Raw genomic sequence first — 13,494 nt, 5'->3', positions numbered from 1 at the left:
ATAGATAGATAGATAGATAGATATGGATGGATATAGATAGATAGAGATAGATAGGTAGATAGATAGATAAATAGATAGATAGACAGACAGACAGACAGACAGACAGACATGCACACACTCACCTGCAAAATTGTAGCTTTAAAAATACTTGTATTAGGAAATTTCAAATACTTGTTTTTACTTACACTTATTCTTTCATTTAAAGTCATGTTTAATTTATAACCACCACAGAAGCAAAGATTAAGGTTTAGCGTTTGAAAACATTTCTCCATGGATGTTCTCTTTGACTTTTTAGAAAGATCAAAAGAAGGCTGCTAGCACCTTTTGTCAAACGTGTTTTTTTTTTTATGTTGAATTGCAGCTCACTTTATCAGATGCAAAAAAAAAAGTGGCTGAACGAATGTAAGGTATAAAATTGAATTTTAATTGAAGTGGGCTGGGTAAAAAGGAGGGCTAGAGAAATTCTCATGATTAGGAGCCAGTACATTGCTGCCATTGTTTGTGTTCTGTCCTCCCTCGCCTCCGTTCAAGTGATGGCTTAATTAGCCAGCACTATCAGCTCTGGTAGCAGAATAGCCAGCGTCTGCCAAGGGTCTCTGTTATCTCCCTTGACGCTGGTGAGTCACCCAGCAACAAACTTCAGCTCTTAATCAGTGGATTTGCCTGTTACAAAGAGACACAGCAGCTCTTGCTGCCTTTTATATCCTGTGGGGTGTGGCTCCATGACTCAGCACTTCCTGCCCCACCCTTGCTTCTGTTGTTCCCTCCTCTCCTGCCTACAAAACCTAGGGTTCAATCAAGCCTGATTGCCGTCAGCTGGGTCTGCAGCCGTGGCCTGGGGGCCGGAAAGAGTCAGGGGATGGAGGCCTCGTTATCTCTTCCACCTGGCCTGTTTCTGGCTCCTGGAGCTGAGGCAGGGAAGCCGGTGCTCCCGAGGTAAGTCCTGACGATTCTTCCCCCTCACTGTCCAAGTCACTTTCTGGCAGCAGGCCCGGCTCCAAGTCACTTTCTGGCAGGAGGGCCGGCTCCAAGTCACTTTCCGGTAGGAGAGCCGGCTCGGGGGGCGCAGACACAACAGTTTGCAAGTTCTTCTTTTTTTCAAGTATCCGTAGAATCTTAGCTACAGGCTCTCCCAAATCTCTGCGAACCCCTAGACCTTTCTTGCCACGGTTGCTAAGTGAATCTCGCTTCCCTGCGGACTTTGCTTGTCAGAAGTTCACAAAAGGGGATCACGTGACCCTGGGACACTGCAACCGTCATAAATATGAGTCAGCTCCAGTGCCGTTTATAACTTTGAACGGTTCCCTAAATCAGGGTTCTCCAACCTTGGCAACTTTAAGCCTGGAGGAATTCTGGGAGTTGAAGTCCTCCAGGCTTAAAGTTGCCAAGGTTAGAGAGCCCTCCCCTAAATGAACATTTGTAAATTTAAACTACCTGTAACTCTTTCAAATCAATCTTCTTGGTTTCTGCTGCTCCCCATTTTGTTTCGCTGTGCAGTTTGGAGGGCCTCTTCATTGCTTGTAAAATTTGCTAATTCCCTCTTGACTTGCAATGTGCCAGACTGACGCGTAACTGCGAGAAAATGTAAACCAATAATGGAAACCTCAAAAGCAGCCATAAAACTGTCCAGAAAAGCCGATACTGAAATATCTAGTTGTAAATGTAAAATGGCTAGTAAAATAACTGGATTTTATTACGGTACTTGGACAGGTCACACAAAAGCAATGTAGACATTAGTGTGTTAAAGACAAAATATAAAAGAGCATAACTTAAAGTCGGTGGAGAGTTTCCGTCATCCAGATCCTGGTTGTCCCAAAGGTGCTTGGGACAAAGCAGCAGGCAACTAAACTTTCTTGTTTTTTCTTTTGAAAATGTTTCACTTCTCATCTAAGAAGCTTCTTCAGCTCCGACAGGAGGTTGACAGGAGGTTGAATTTGATTTCATTGAGGGCCACATCGGGGTTGTGTTTGACCTCAGAGGGAAGGCTGGGGGGGGCGTGGCTGGATGGGCGTGGGCGTGACACAGGTCTTGTGGCGGGGGCACCTGTGGTGGCCAAGTGCTAAGGCAGGACTTCCCTGAGACCCTCCCTCACTCTCATTATAATCTCCTTCACTGCTTCCTTCCTTCTTTCCTTCCATTCATATAGTTAGATTCTTTCCTTCCTAATTCACTTCTTCCTTCCTTCCTTCCTTCCCTCCCTCCCACCATCCTTCCTTCCTTCCAGTTATAAAGCTAGATTCCTTCTTTCCTTCCGTCCCTCTCTCCCTCCTTCCATTTATATAGCTAGATTCCTCCCTCACTCCCACCCTCCTTTCCTTCCTTCCTTCCTTCTTTCCTTCCTCATTTACTTTCCTTCCTCCCTCCCTCCCTCCCTTCCTTCCTTCTTTCCATTCATATGTCGTGTCCCACTCCTCCGCTGACGGCCGGGTCAGGGAAATCCGAATCAGGCGTGCCTCTGCAGCTCTGCCAAAATCCTAGCAAAGTCCGCAGGGCAGGCAGGAGACCAGAAAGTGACTTCAGCAAGATATGTTTAGACTTTGCCTGACTCAGAGAATGCCAGAAAGCAGGTCCTTTATATAGGCCATGGGGTGTGCCTCCATGACTCAGCACTTATCCAGGACTGCCCCTCCCTTCCTTCTGTTGCCTCCGTCTATCAAGTCTTCTGACGCGAGGGTCACTCCAGTCTGCAGCTGTTGGCAATTGACCTCCCTCAGGCTCACATGCTGTGGAGGAGGGGGAGGGGTCTAGTTGCTCCGTTTGCCTGGGCATGGGGCCAGAGCTGGGGGCTGGAGATACTTCCTCCTCTTCAGCCTGTCTGGGCATGGAGCCAGGGCTGGGGCCGGGAGGCATACTAGGACATTCCTCCGTGTTCGGAAGCAGATAAGAAGGCCCCGGCTGTGGTGAGATCGGACGAGACACAACATCATATAGCTAGATTTCTTCCTTCCTAATTCACTCCTTCTTTCCTTCCTTCCCTGCCATCTTCCCTCCCTTCCTCTTTTCCTCCTTCTTTCCATTCATATGTCGTGTCCCACTCCTCCGCTGACGGCCGGGTCAGGGAAATCCGAATCAGGCGTGCCTCTGCAGCTCTGCCAAAGTCCTAGCAAAGTCCGCAGGGCAGGCAGGAGACCAGAAAGTGACTTCAGCAAGATATGTTTAGACTTTGCCTGACTCAGAGAATGCCAGAAAGCAGGTCCTTTATATAGGCCATGGGGTGTGGCTCCATGACTCAGCACTTATCCAGGCCTGCCCCTCCCTTCCTTCTGTTGCCTCCGTCTATCAAGTCTTCTGACGCGAGGGTCACTCCAGTCTGTAGCTGTTGGCAATTGACCTCTCTCAGGCTCACATACTGTGGAGGAGGGGGAGGGGTCTAGTTGCTCCGTTTGCCTGGGCATTGAGCCAGAGCTGGGGGCTGGAGATACTTCCTCCTCTTCAGCCTGTCTGGGCATGGAGCCAGGGCTGGGGCCGGGAGGCATGCTAGGACATTCCTCAGCGTTCGGAAGCAGATAAGAAGGCCCTGGCTGTGGTGAGATCGGACTGAGACACAACATCATATAGCTAGATTCCTTCCTTCCTAATTCAGTCATTCTTTCCTTCCTTCCCTCCCATCTTCCCTTCCTTTCTCCCTTCCTCTTTTCCTCCCTTCTTCTCCCTTCCTCTCCCTCCCTCCCTCCCTCTTTTCCTTCCTTCCTTCCTTCCTTCCTTCCATCCTTTTCTTTTTCCTTCCCTCTTCCTTCTCCTTTCTTCTCCCTTCCCCTCTTTCTTTATTTTTCCTTCCTTGCTCTCTTCCCATCTTCCCTTCTTTTGCTTTGTCTTTCCTTTTTTCCCCCCTTTCTCCTTTCCGGTCCCTTCTTGCAAGCTCAAATGCAAAAGGGGAAACATTTCTCCTTTTGTTCTGTTTTTCGTTTGCTTTCTGAGCCCTCTGCCAGTGAAAACGGAGACCGAGGGGACCCTGTGAGGCCCCCACACCCCGCACCCGATTTTCAGCCTGGACAATCTCCTGCACCCTTTGCCAGCGAAAACAGAACCTGGGGGAGGGGGTCACATGCGCTCTCACTGAGCTACATTTTTGTTAGCAGAGGCACCGCGAGCTGGTCTGCTGCTGTTTCCAGGCTGGCCCCGCAGGCCAGATCTAAGCCCCCCCACCATGGCCGGATCCAGCCTGCGGGCCTTGTGTTTGACACCTCTGCCCTAGATAAATGCCAATCATTTCTTATTCCCGAAATGTTATGCTTACAAGGTCTTCAAGTTTCCCCTGTTATTTATCAGTGATTAAAATTGTCAGAGAATGAAGATAATTAACAATCAGTGTTGTGTCTGCGCACCCCCGCCCCCCCCCGAGCTGGGCCTCCTGCCAGAAAGTGACTTGGAAAGTGAGGGGGAAGAGCCATCAGGACTTACCTCTGGAGCACCGGCTTCCCTGGCTCAGTTCCAGGAGCCAGAGGCAGGCCAGGTGGAGGAGATAACAAGGCCTCCGTCCCCTGACTCTTCCCCCTCCCCAGGCCACACCTTCAGACCCAGCTGACAGCAATCAGGCCTGGCTGGACCCTAGGTTTCGTAGGCAGGAGAGGCGGGAACAACAGAAGCAGGGGTGGGGCAGGCCTAGGAAGTGCTGAGTCACGGAGCCACACCCCACAGGATATAAAAGCAGCAAGGGCTGCTATACCTCTTCGTAGCAAGAAAATCAACTGCTTAACTAGAGCTGAAGTACTGTTTGTTCCTGGTTGACTCATCAAGAGAGATAACAGAAACACTCGGCAGACGCTCGCTAGTTTGCTGCCAGAGCTGATAGTGCCGGCTAATTAAGCCATTGCTCGGACTGAGGCGAGGGGGGACAGAACAATCAAGCTGGAGAGGTTTCCTTTCCATGTTGAGCAGCTGGGGTTGCTGGCATTTCACGGTAAGTTGGCTCAAACTTCTAATTAAAAGCTAAAAAGTCTGCATTTTAGCAGGGTTAAAGATCCTTTTTAATTTTTTTTTCTTTTAAAAAGCTCACCATCTTTGATCCCTTGAAGTAGCAACAGATCGCATTGATTTTAGCGAGCCTCTTTTAAAGGGATTTCAGCTTAGATCTAAGCTTGCTTGCTCTACGCAGGGAGGATTAAATAACATTGATTTGACTGGCTCATATAATAAGATTGCGGTTGTGCGTTAGGAAATTTTCTGTGATGTGTTATTAATGGTTTATTTTAGCGCACCCATGTTTTATGAATGAGTTTTTAATTTTTTTAAAAACAATAGTGGACAATAAGCGAGGATATCTATGTATGGAGACTCATAAAACCTGCAGACATTATATATATTATTTCAATTCTGGAGCTCACAGAATGTCTGTTTTATATATATATGTCTGTCCAAAAATATATATACTGTCCAAAGACATCTCCATGGTCATGTGGCTGGCATGACTAAACGCCAAAGATGCATGGAACTCTGTTACCTTCCCATCAAAGGTGGTTCCTGTTTTTCTACTTGCATTTTTTACCTGCTTTTGAACTGCTAGGTTGGGAGAAACTTGGACAAGTAACAGGAGCTCACCCCGTTACGCGGCGCTGGGGATTTGAACCGCTGAACCGCCGACCTCTCTGAACGACAAGCTCAGCATCTTAGCCACTAAGCCAGTGGTTCTCAACCTTTATAGTGCTGCGACCCCTTTAATACAATTCCCCATGATGTGGCGACCCCCAACCGTAAAATTATTTTCGTTTTGAATTTATCGCGCCTGAAGCCATATTGGCTAGCGATCTGAACTGCTTGCGATTGCCTTGAGGACGGAGGCATTAAAGCAGAGACTCCTCCCCTATTAAGTTTATCACGCCTGAAGCCAGATTAGGCTAGCGATTGGGAGTTGGATTGCAGCTGGCTTGAGAGGGAGACATCAGAGCAAAGATTTCTCTCTTTTTTAATTGATCACGCCTGAAGCCGAATTCGGCTAGCGATTTGAAGAGCCTGCAGCTGGCTTGTGAAGTCAACCATTGGAGCGCAATTCTTCAACTCGCAAGTATACTTCCCTGTCGTGTCCCACTCCTCCGCTGACGGCCGGGTCAGGGAAATCCGAATCAGGCATGCCTCTGCAGCTCTGCCAAAGTCCTAGTAAAGTCCTCAAGGCAGGCAGGAGACCAGAAAGTGACTTCAGCAAGATATGTTCGACTTTGCCTGACTCAGAGAATGCCAGAAAGCAGATCCTTTATATAGGCCATGGGGTGTGGCTCCATGACTCAGCACTTATCCAGGCCTGCCCCTCCCTTCCTTCTGACGCCGCCGCCTATCAATTCTTCTGAAGCGAGGGTCACTCCAGTCGGCATCTGTTGGTAATTGACCTCCCTCAGGCTCACATGCTGTGGGGGAGGGGGAGGGGTCTAGTTGCTCCGTTTGCCTGGGCATGGAGCCAGGGCTGGGGCCAGGAGGTGCTTCCTCCTCCTCAGCCTGTCTGGGCATGGAGCCAGGGCTGGGGCCGGGAGGCATACTAGGACATTCCTCAGCATTCGGAAGCAGATAAGAAGGCCCCGGCTGCGGTGAGAGCGGGCAAGACACAACACTCCCATATTTCCGATGGTCTTAGGCGACCCCTGGCAAATCGTCATTCGACCCCCAATGGGGTCCCGACCCACAGGTTGAGAACCGCTGCGCTAAGCCATCACGTCCCTTCGGGACAACTAACACATATTTGCGAGGGGAAACTTTACCTTTACCTTCAGTCTATAGTTCCAAACAAAATATTTTTTGCAGATAGAAATTTAGTTCTGGGAGTATCCAGAAAGAAACAATTTTCACACCCACCCACTCCGAGAAACAGACTTTTCAACCGAGGGAGTAAAGATTAACACACTTGAAATCTAGACTGAAAACATGCAATCCAAATAGAATATAACAGTTCCGATGAAAGGTGTTAATTGGAAGAAAAATCAAGGTTCTAACACAAGAATTGCGCCTTATTTTCAAATAGGCAACTTGTGATCTTGTCATTTTTCTCATCTTACTTCTTTGATACAAGAGGTTGGAAAGCTGGCTAAGATAGAACAATCTCTGTCCGCTTATTGTTTTGGTAAATCTTAGGGATTTTTTTTTAAAAAAAATATATTAATGAAAGAAATAACTTTTGCAACGCTATTGGATGGAACAGATCAACCGATTTGATTAAAGGAAAAAAAAGTCAGTAATAACAGGGATGGAATATATTTGTTTTTACAGAAAAATTGGATTGCACTTGCTCTTTATTAAATTACCGAAAAATCATGTTAAAAGATGGACAGTTCCCTTTATTAACCCCAGTCTGCGTACGCTGGATGCAAAAATAGCATTTCTTTGCTCAAAAAAAAGATGCCTGGACAACTCATTTCATAAAACTGTTGTTGTTGTTGTTGTTGTTGTTGTTTGTACAGATTCAGCAAGATCGTGTGAAGCAAATGGACATTGAGAACAGCTTCATCACCAAATGGAAAGACACGCAAGTACGTAAAAACAATGCCTTCATTTATGCGGCGAATAAATAAACTTTGAAAAGCACCTTTCCAGTGATGGGATTCAAATAAATTAACAACCGGTTCTCTGCTCTAATGACCGGCTGGGTGAGTCTGGCTATAGTGACGTGGCCAGGGGATGTGGCCTCTGAGAGCAAAACCGGGTCGCATGGGGATGCACCCCCCCCCTGCGCCCCATTTTGGGCCTAGTAGGCCTCCCTACAGCCTCCTGGGAGCAAAAACGGGCTGTGGAGGGCCCGTTTTCTATCCCCCTGGGCTCCGGAGGCTCTTAGTAGGCTGGAAATAGGCCCATTTTCTTGCTCCACAGGCCTCTGGGAGGCCCATTTTCCATCTCCCCGGGCTCCATGCGCCCCATGAACTTACCTATGATCCAAAATGGGCTGCATGGGGACTACTGGGAGGGAAGAGGTGGGGTGGGGCCAGCCAGTCATCGGAACTATCTGTTGTGTCTGCACCCTTGGAGCCGGGCCTCCTGCCAGACAGTGACTTGGAAAGTGAGGGGGAAGGGCCGTCAGGACTTACCTCGGGAGCACCGGCTTCTCTGGCTCAGCTCCAGGAGCCAGAGGCAGGCCAGATGGAGGAGATAACGAGGCCTCCATCCCCTGACTCTTCCCTCCCCAGGGCACACCTTCAGACCCAGCTGATGGCAATCAGGCTTGGTTGGACCCTAGGTTTCGTAGGCAGGAGAGGAGGGAACAAAAGAAGCAGGGGTGGGGCAGGCCTAGGAAGTGCTGAGTCATGGAGCCACACCCCACAGGATATAAAGGCAGCACGAGCTGCTGTGCCTCTTTGTAGCAGGCAAATCAACTGATTAACTAAGAGCTGAAGTTTGTTCCTGGGTTACTCACCAGCACCGAGGGAGATAACAGAGGCACTTGGCATACGCTTGCTATTTTGCTGCCAGACTGATAGTGCTGGGTAATTAAGCCATCACTCGGACGGAGGCGAAGGAGGACAGAACACTACCGGTTCGCCAAACTGGATGTAAAATTAACATCCGGTTTTCCAGAACCGGCTGAATCCCACCTCTGGACCTTTCCCTGGTTTTCTGAAACTTAGCAAGTTTCATTTTGGGGATGGGGACAGGAGGAAGACAGGGCAGTGAAATCTTGACCAACGTGCATTGAAATAGCCTTGCTAATTCGACCTCTCTCCCTGTTTTTGCCTGAAAGATTTCCAGAATAAATCCCATGTATTACCAAAGCTGTTTACCTGGAGTCTAAAATAGACCGGACGGTTTTGGAGAGGCAAGATCACATTACAAATTTGAAATAAAAGTTTTTAAAATTGGATTCTCCCTATACGGAGCCAAATTTTCCTCTCCATACTTGCTTCTTTTTCTAAACCTTAAAAGCAAAATCTGGTGACACGTCAACCAGAGCATACAAAACATTTGCCAGACCTATTCTTGAATACAGCTCATCCGTCTGGAACCCATACCACATCTCTGACATTAATACAATTGAACGCGTCCAGAAATATTTTACTAGAAGAGTTCTTCGCTCCTCCGAAAACAACAAAATACCTTACACCACCAGGCTTGAAATCCTGGGATTAGAAAATTTAGAACTCCGCCGACTTCGACATGACCTGTGTTTAACACACAGAATCATCTACTGCAATGTCCTTCCTGTAAAAGACTACTTCAGCTTCAATCGCAATAATACAAGAGCAAACAATAGATTCAAACTTAATGTCAACCGCTTCAAACTTGATTGCAGAAAAAATGACTTCTGTAACAGAGTTGTTAACGCTTGGAACTCACTACCTGACTCCATAGTCTCTACTCAAAATCCCCAAAGTTTTAACCAAAAACTGTCTACTATTGACCTCACCCCATTCCTAAGAGGACTATAAGGGGTGTGCATAAGAGCACAAAAGTGCCTACTGTTCCTGTCCTATTGTTCCCTCTCATTATATCAAATTAACATAGCTGTTGCATACTTTTGCTTATATATTTTTTTTCTTTTATGATGTGTTGTTTTTTTTATGTCGATGTTTGTGTATACTGTTGTGACAAAATGAAAAAAAAAAGCGTATTGAAAGATTTAAAAGCCTGTAGACGTGGAAAGGGATCTTTTATTATGATTTATTATTATTATATTTATTATTATTATTTATTATTTATTATGATTTATCCGTACAGGAATTAAAATGAATTTGTTGCAAAGAAGGTTTGGGGGTTTTTTTTGTTTTTTTTGGTGAGGTAGGGTCTTTATCATTATAGGAAAAAGGGGTGCTGTGTTAAAAAAATAAATAAAGCACCTTTAGCTCATACTTTTCCGCTAAAAAAAGAAGAATGTTTTGTTCTATTGATCATAACCTTGTTTGTTGTTTGAGTTCACACTTGGTTAACCATGGTTCTTCACCCTCCCCCCCTTTATCAGCTGCTTTCTTTGCAGCACAGACTTCTTTCTACCTCTAGTATGCAATTGTTAACACACACTAAAGGTAAAGGTAAAGGTTCCCCTCGCACATACGTGCTAGTCGTTCCTGACTTTAGGGGGTGGTGCTCTTCTCCGTTTCAAAGCCGAAGAGCCAGCGCTGTCCGAAGACGTCTCCATGGTCATGTGGCCGGCATGACTCAATGCCAAAGGAGCACGGAACACTGTTCCCTTCCCACCAAAGGTGGTCCCTGTTTTTTCTACTTGCATTTTTACGTGCTTTCGAAACTGCTAGGTTGGCAGAAGCTGGGACAAGTAACGGGAGCTCACCCCATTACACGGCAGCACTAGGGATTCGAACTGCTGAGCTGCCGACCTTTCGATCGACAAGCTCAACGTCCTAGCCCCTGAGCCACCGTGTCCCTTTTACACGCACTACTGCAAATCAAATATCAATTTCATTCTTTTCCCCATTTTTTTTTTTCAGTAGAAACATCTCAAAAGTATAAATTTTACTAGGAAATTAGCTTTTGTTCTGAGTCATGGCCACCATAATTAGGTTTTCTTCAAAGTCACTTTGTAAAAATTTTTCCCCTTCACAAATCATCATCTTTTAACAACCCCGTAATCCTTTGCGGGGTGGAGTCAGGGCAACTGAATGGAGCTAGCGGAGCTGAGTCAACCTTGAGCCTGGTGAGATTCGAACTGCCAAATTGCAGGCAGCCGGCAGGCAGCAGACATAGCCTGCAGTACTGCATTCTCACCACTTGCTCTAAACAGAAAGCAAACCTCACTCCATTTGTTTGTTTGTCAACAAGTATAAGGAAACAAGTAACAGTACAGACATAGACCTGGACAGATGAAAAAAAATTGGCACAAATAAAAGGATATAAATAGGCAAAACTTAGCCATAAACACATAGAATGATTACATATAAATGGAGACAGTAGGACAGGGATGGTAGGTACGCTGGTGCGCTTATGCACACCCCCTTAGGGACCTCTTAAGAAACATGGAAGGTCCGCGGTAGACAGTTTAAGGTAAAAGATATGGGGATTAGAGAGACTAACAACAGGATCAGGTAGAGTGTTCGAGACATTTACTACTCTGTTGCAGAAGTCGTATTTCCTACAATCAAGATTAGAGCGATTTACATTGAGTTTGAATCTATTGCTAGCCCTTGTGTTATTATGGTTGAAATTAAAGTACTCATTTACAGGTAGAACGTTTTGGTAAATAATCTTATGAACTAAGCATAGGTCGGAACGTAGTTGACGTAGTTCAAGGCTATCCAGACCTAAAATTTCAAGCCTGGTGGTATAGGGAATTTTATTTCAAGCAAAAGATTTGAGTATTCTTCTAGTAAAAACATCTCTGGACCCACTCTAATGTATCGATGTCTGAAAAACAGTGAAATACTGTCTAGCACTCATGACATTTCCTAGTTTCGGTCGTGAAACACCTGCAAGAAAAACATCAAGAACAAACTATGGAGCATCTTTCTAGAATCTGTAGTTGTTGTTTTTGATTTGCCCACCAAGAATTAACACGATAAATTCTTTCAATATTAATCTCAAAATTAGAGCCAGAAGATTTTGAAATCTGTAGTTGTTGTTGTTGTTAGTCGCGAAGTCGTGTCCGACCCATCGCAACCCCATGGACAACATTCCTCCAGGCCTTCCTGTCCTCTACCATCTCCTGGAGTCCATTTAAACTCATGCCTACTGCTTCAGTGACTCCATCGAGCCACCTCGTTCTCTGTCGTCCCCTTCTTCTTTTGCCCTCAATCTTTCCCAGCATTCGGCTCTTCTCCAGGGAGTCCTTCCTTCTCATTAGGTGGCCAAAGTATTTGAGTTTCATCTTCAGGATCTGGCCTTCGAAAGAGCAGTCAGGGTTGATCTCTAGGACTGACCTGTTGGATCGCCTTGCAGTTCAAGGGACTCGCAGGAGTCTTCTCCAGCACCAGAGTTCAAAGGCCTCAATTCTTTGGCACTCAGCCTTTCTTATGGTCCAACCTTCACAGCCATACATTGCAACTGGGAAAACCAGAGACTTGACTATACACACTTTTGTTGGCAGGGTGATGTCTCTGCTTTTTTGTACGCTGTCTAGATTTGCCATAGCTTTCCTCCCCAGGAGCAAGTGTCTTTTAATTTCTTGGCTGCAGTCCCCATCTGCGGTGATCTTGGAGCCCAGGAAAATAAAATTTGTCACTACCTCCATTTCTTCTCCATTTATCTGCCAGGAATTGAAAGGGACGGATGCCATTTATTTTATTTATCATATTTATATACCGCCCTATCTCCCTACGGACTCAGGGCGGTTTACAGGCAGTTAAAACACATATAAATACAGATTAAAACGACAATTAAAAAACTTATTCTAAAGCCCAAATCATTAAAACAGTATAAATAATAAAAAACCCCTTAAAACCAATTACTTTAAAAACCTAATCCAGTCCCGCGCAGATGAATAAGTATGTTTTAAGCTCGCGACGAAAGGTTCGGAGATCCGGAAGTTGACGTAGTCCTGGAGGGAGTTCGTTCCAGAGGGTGGGAGCCCCCACAGAGAAGGCCCTTCCCCTGGGTGTCGCCAGACGGCACTGCCTAGCTGACGGCACCCTGAGGAGTCCCTCTCTGTGAGAGCGCACGGGTCGGTGAGAGGTATTTGGTAGCAGTAGGCGGTCCCGTAAATAACCCGGCCCTATGCCATGGAGCGCTTTAAAGATTGTCACCAACACCTTGAAGCGCACCCGGAAGGCCACAGGTAGCCAGTGCAGTCTGCGCAGGAGAGGTGTCACACGGGAGCCACGAGGGGCTCCCTCTATCACCCGCGCAGCCGCATTCTGGACTAACTGAAGCCTCCGGATGCCCCTCAAGGGGAGCCCCATGTAGAGAGCATTGCAGTAATCCAGGCGAGACGTCACGAGGCGTGAGTGACCGTGCATAAGGCATCCCGGTCTAGAAAGGCGCAACTGGCGCACCAGGCGAACCTGGTGGAAAGCTCTCCGGAGACGGCCGTCAAATGGTCTTCAAAGACAGCCGCTCATCCAGGAGAACGCCCAGATTGCGCACCCTCTCCATCGGGCCAATGACTCGCCCCAACAGTCAGCCGAGGACTCAGCTGACTGTACCGGGATGCCGCACCCACAGCCACTCTGTCTTGGAAGGATTGAGCTTGAGCCTGTTTCTCCCCATCCAGACCCGTACGGCTTCCAAACACCGGGACAGCACTTCGATAGCTTCATTGGGGTGATTTTAGTTTTCTTAATGTTGAGTTTCAAGCCAACTTTTGCACTCTCCTCCTTCACCCGCATCTAGAGACTCTTTAGAATCTGTAGTACTCTGGTGCAAATTCCCTGTTCTTAATCATAATTACATAATTTTCTGACAGTGAGAGCAATCAGCCAATGGGATAGAAGTTGCCTTCAGAAGTTGTGGGAGCTTTATCTCTGGAAGCTTTCAAGAAGTGATTGGACTGCCATCTGTCAGAAATGGTGTAGGGCAGGGGTGTCCAAACTTTTTTGAGTGAGGGCCAAATACAGAAAAATAAGCAAAGGCCCGGGCCACCGGGGGGGGGGGATGGGCGTGGCTTATTTTGGGGTGTGGCTTGGGGGTCATGTGACTGGT

The 13,494-nt window shown here is 46.8% G+C and overlaps 1 protein-coding gene across 1 annotated transcript in view; it reads left to right on the top strand.

The window, feature by feature from the left end:
• The window catches only part of ARAP2 (ArfGAP with RhoGAP domain, ankyrin repeat and PH domain 2), an 87,369-nt gene that overhangs the window by 28,499 nt on the left and 45,376 nt on the right, over window positions 1-13,494 (top strand). The window contains exon 12 of the mRNA XM_058192502.1: window positions 7,383-7,451. Coding sequence (XP_058048485.1) covers window positions 7,383-7,451 — 69 coding nt within the window. The remainder of the gene's footprint in view (window positions 1-7,382; window positions 7,452-13,494) is intronic.

Source organism: Ahaetulla prasina, chromosome 8 (genome assembly GCF_028640845.1).
Source record: "Ahaetulla prasina isolate Xishuangbanna chromosome 8, ASM2864084v1, whole genome shotgun sequence".
NCBI lineage: Eukaryota > Metazoa > Chordata > Lepidosauria > Squamata > Colubridae > Ahaetulla > Ahaetulla prasina.
The sequence above is the reverse complement of the archived record's forward strand: the minus strand, read 5'-3'. Positions and strand labels throughout refer to the sequence as shown.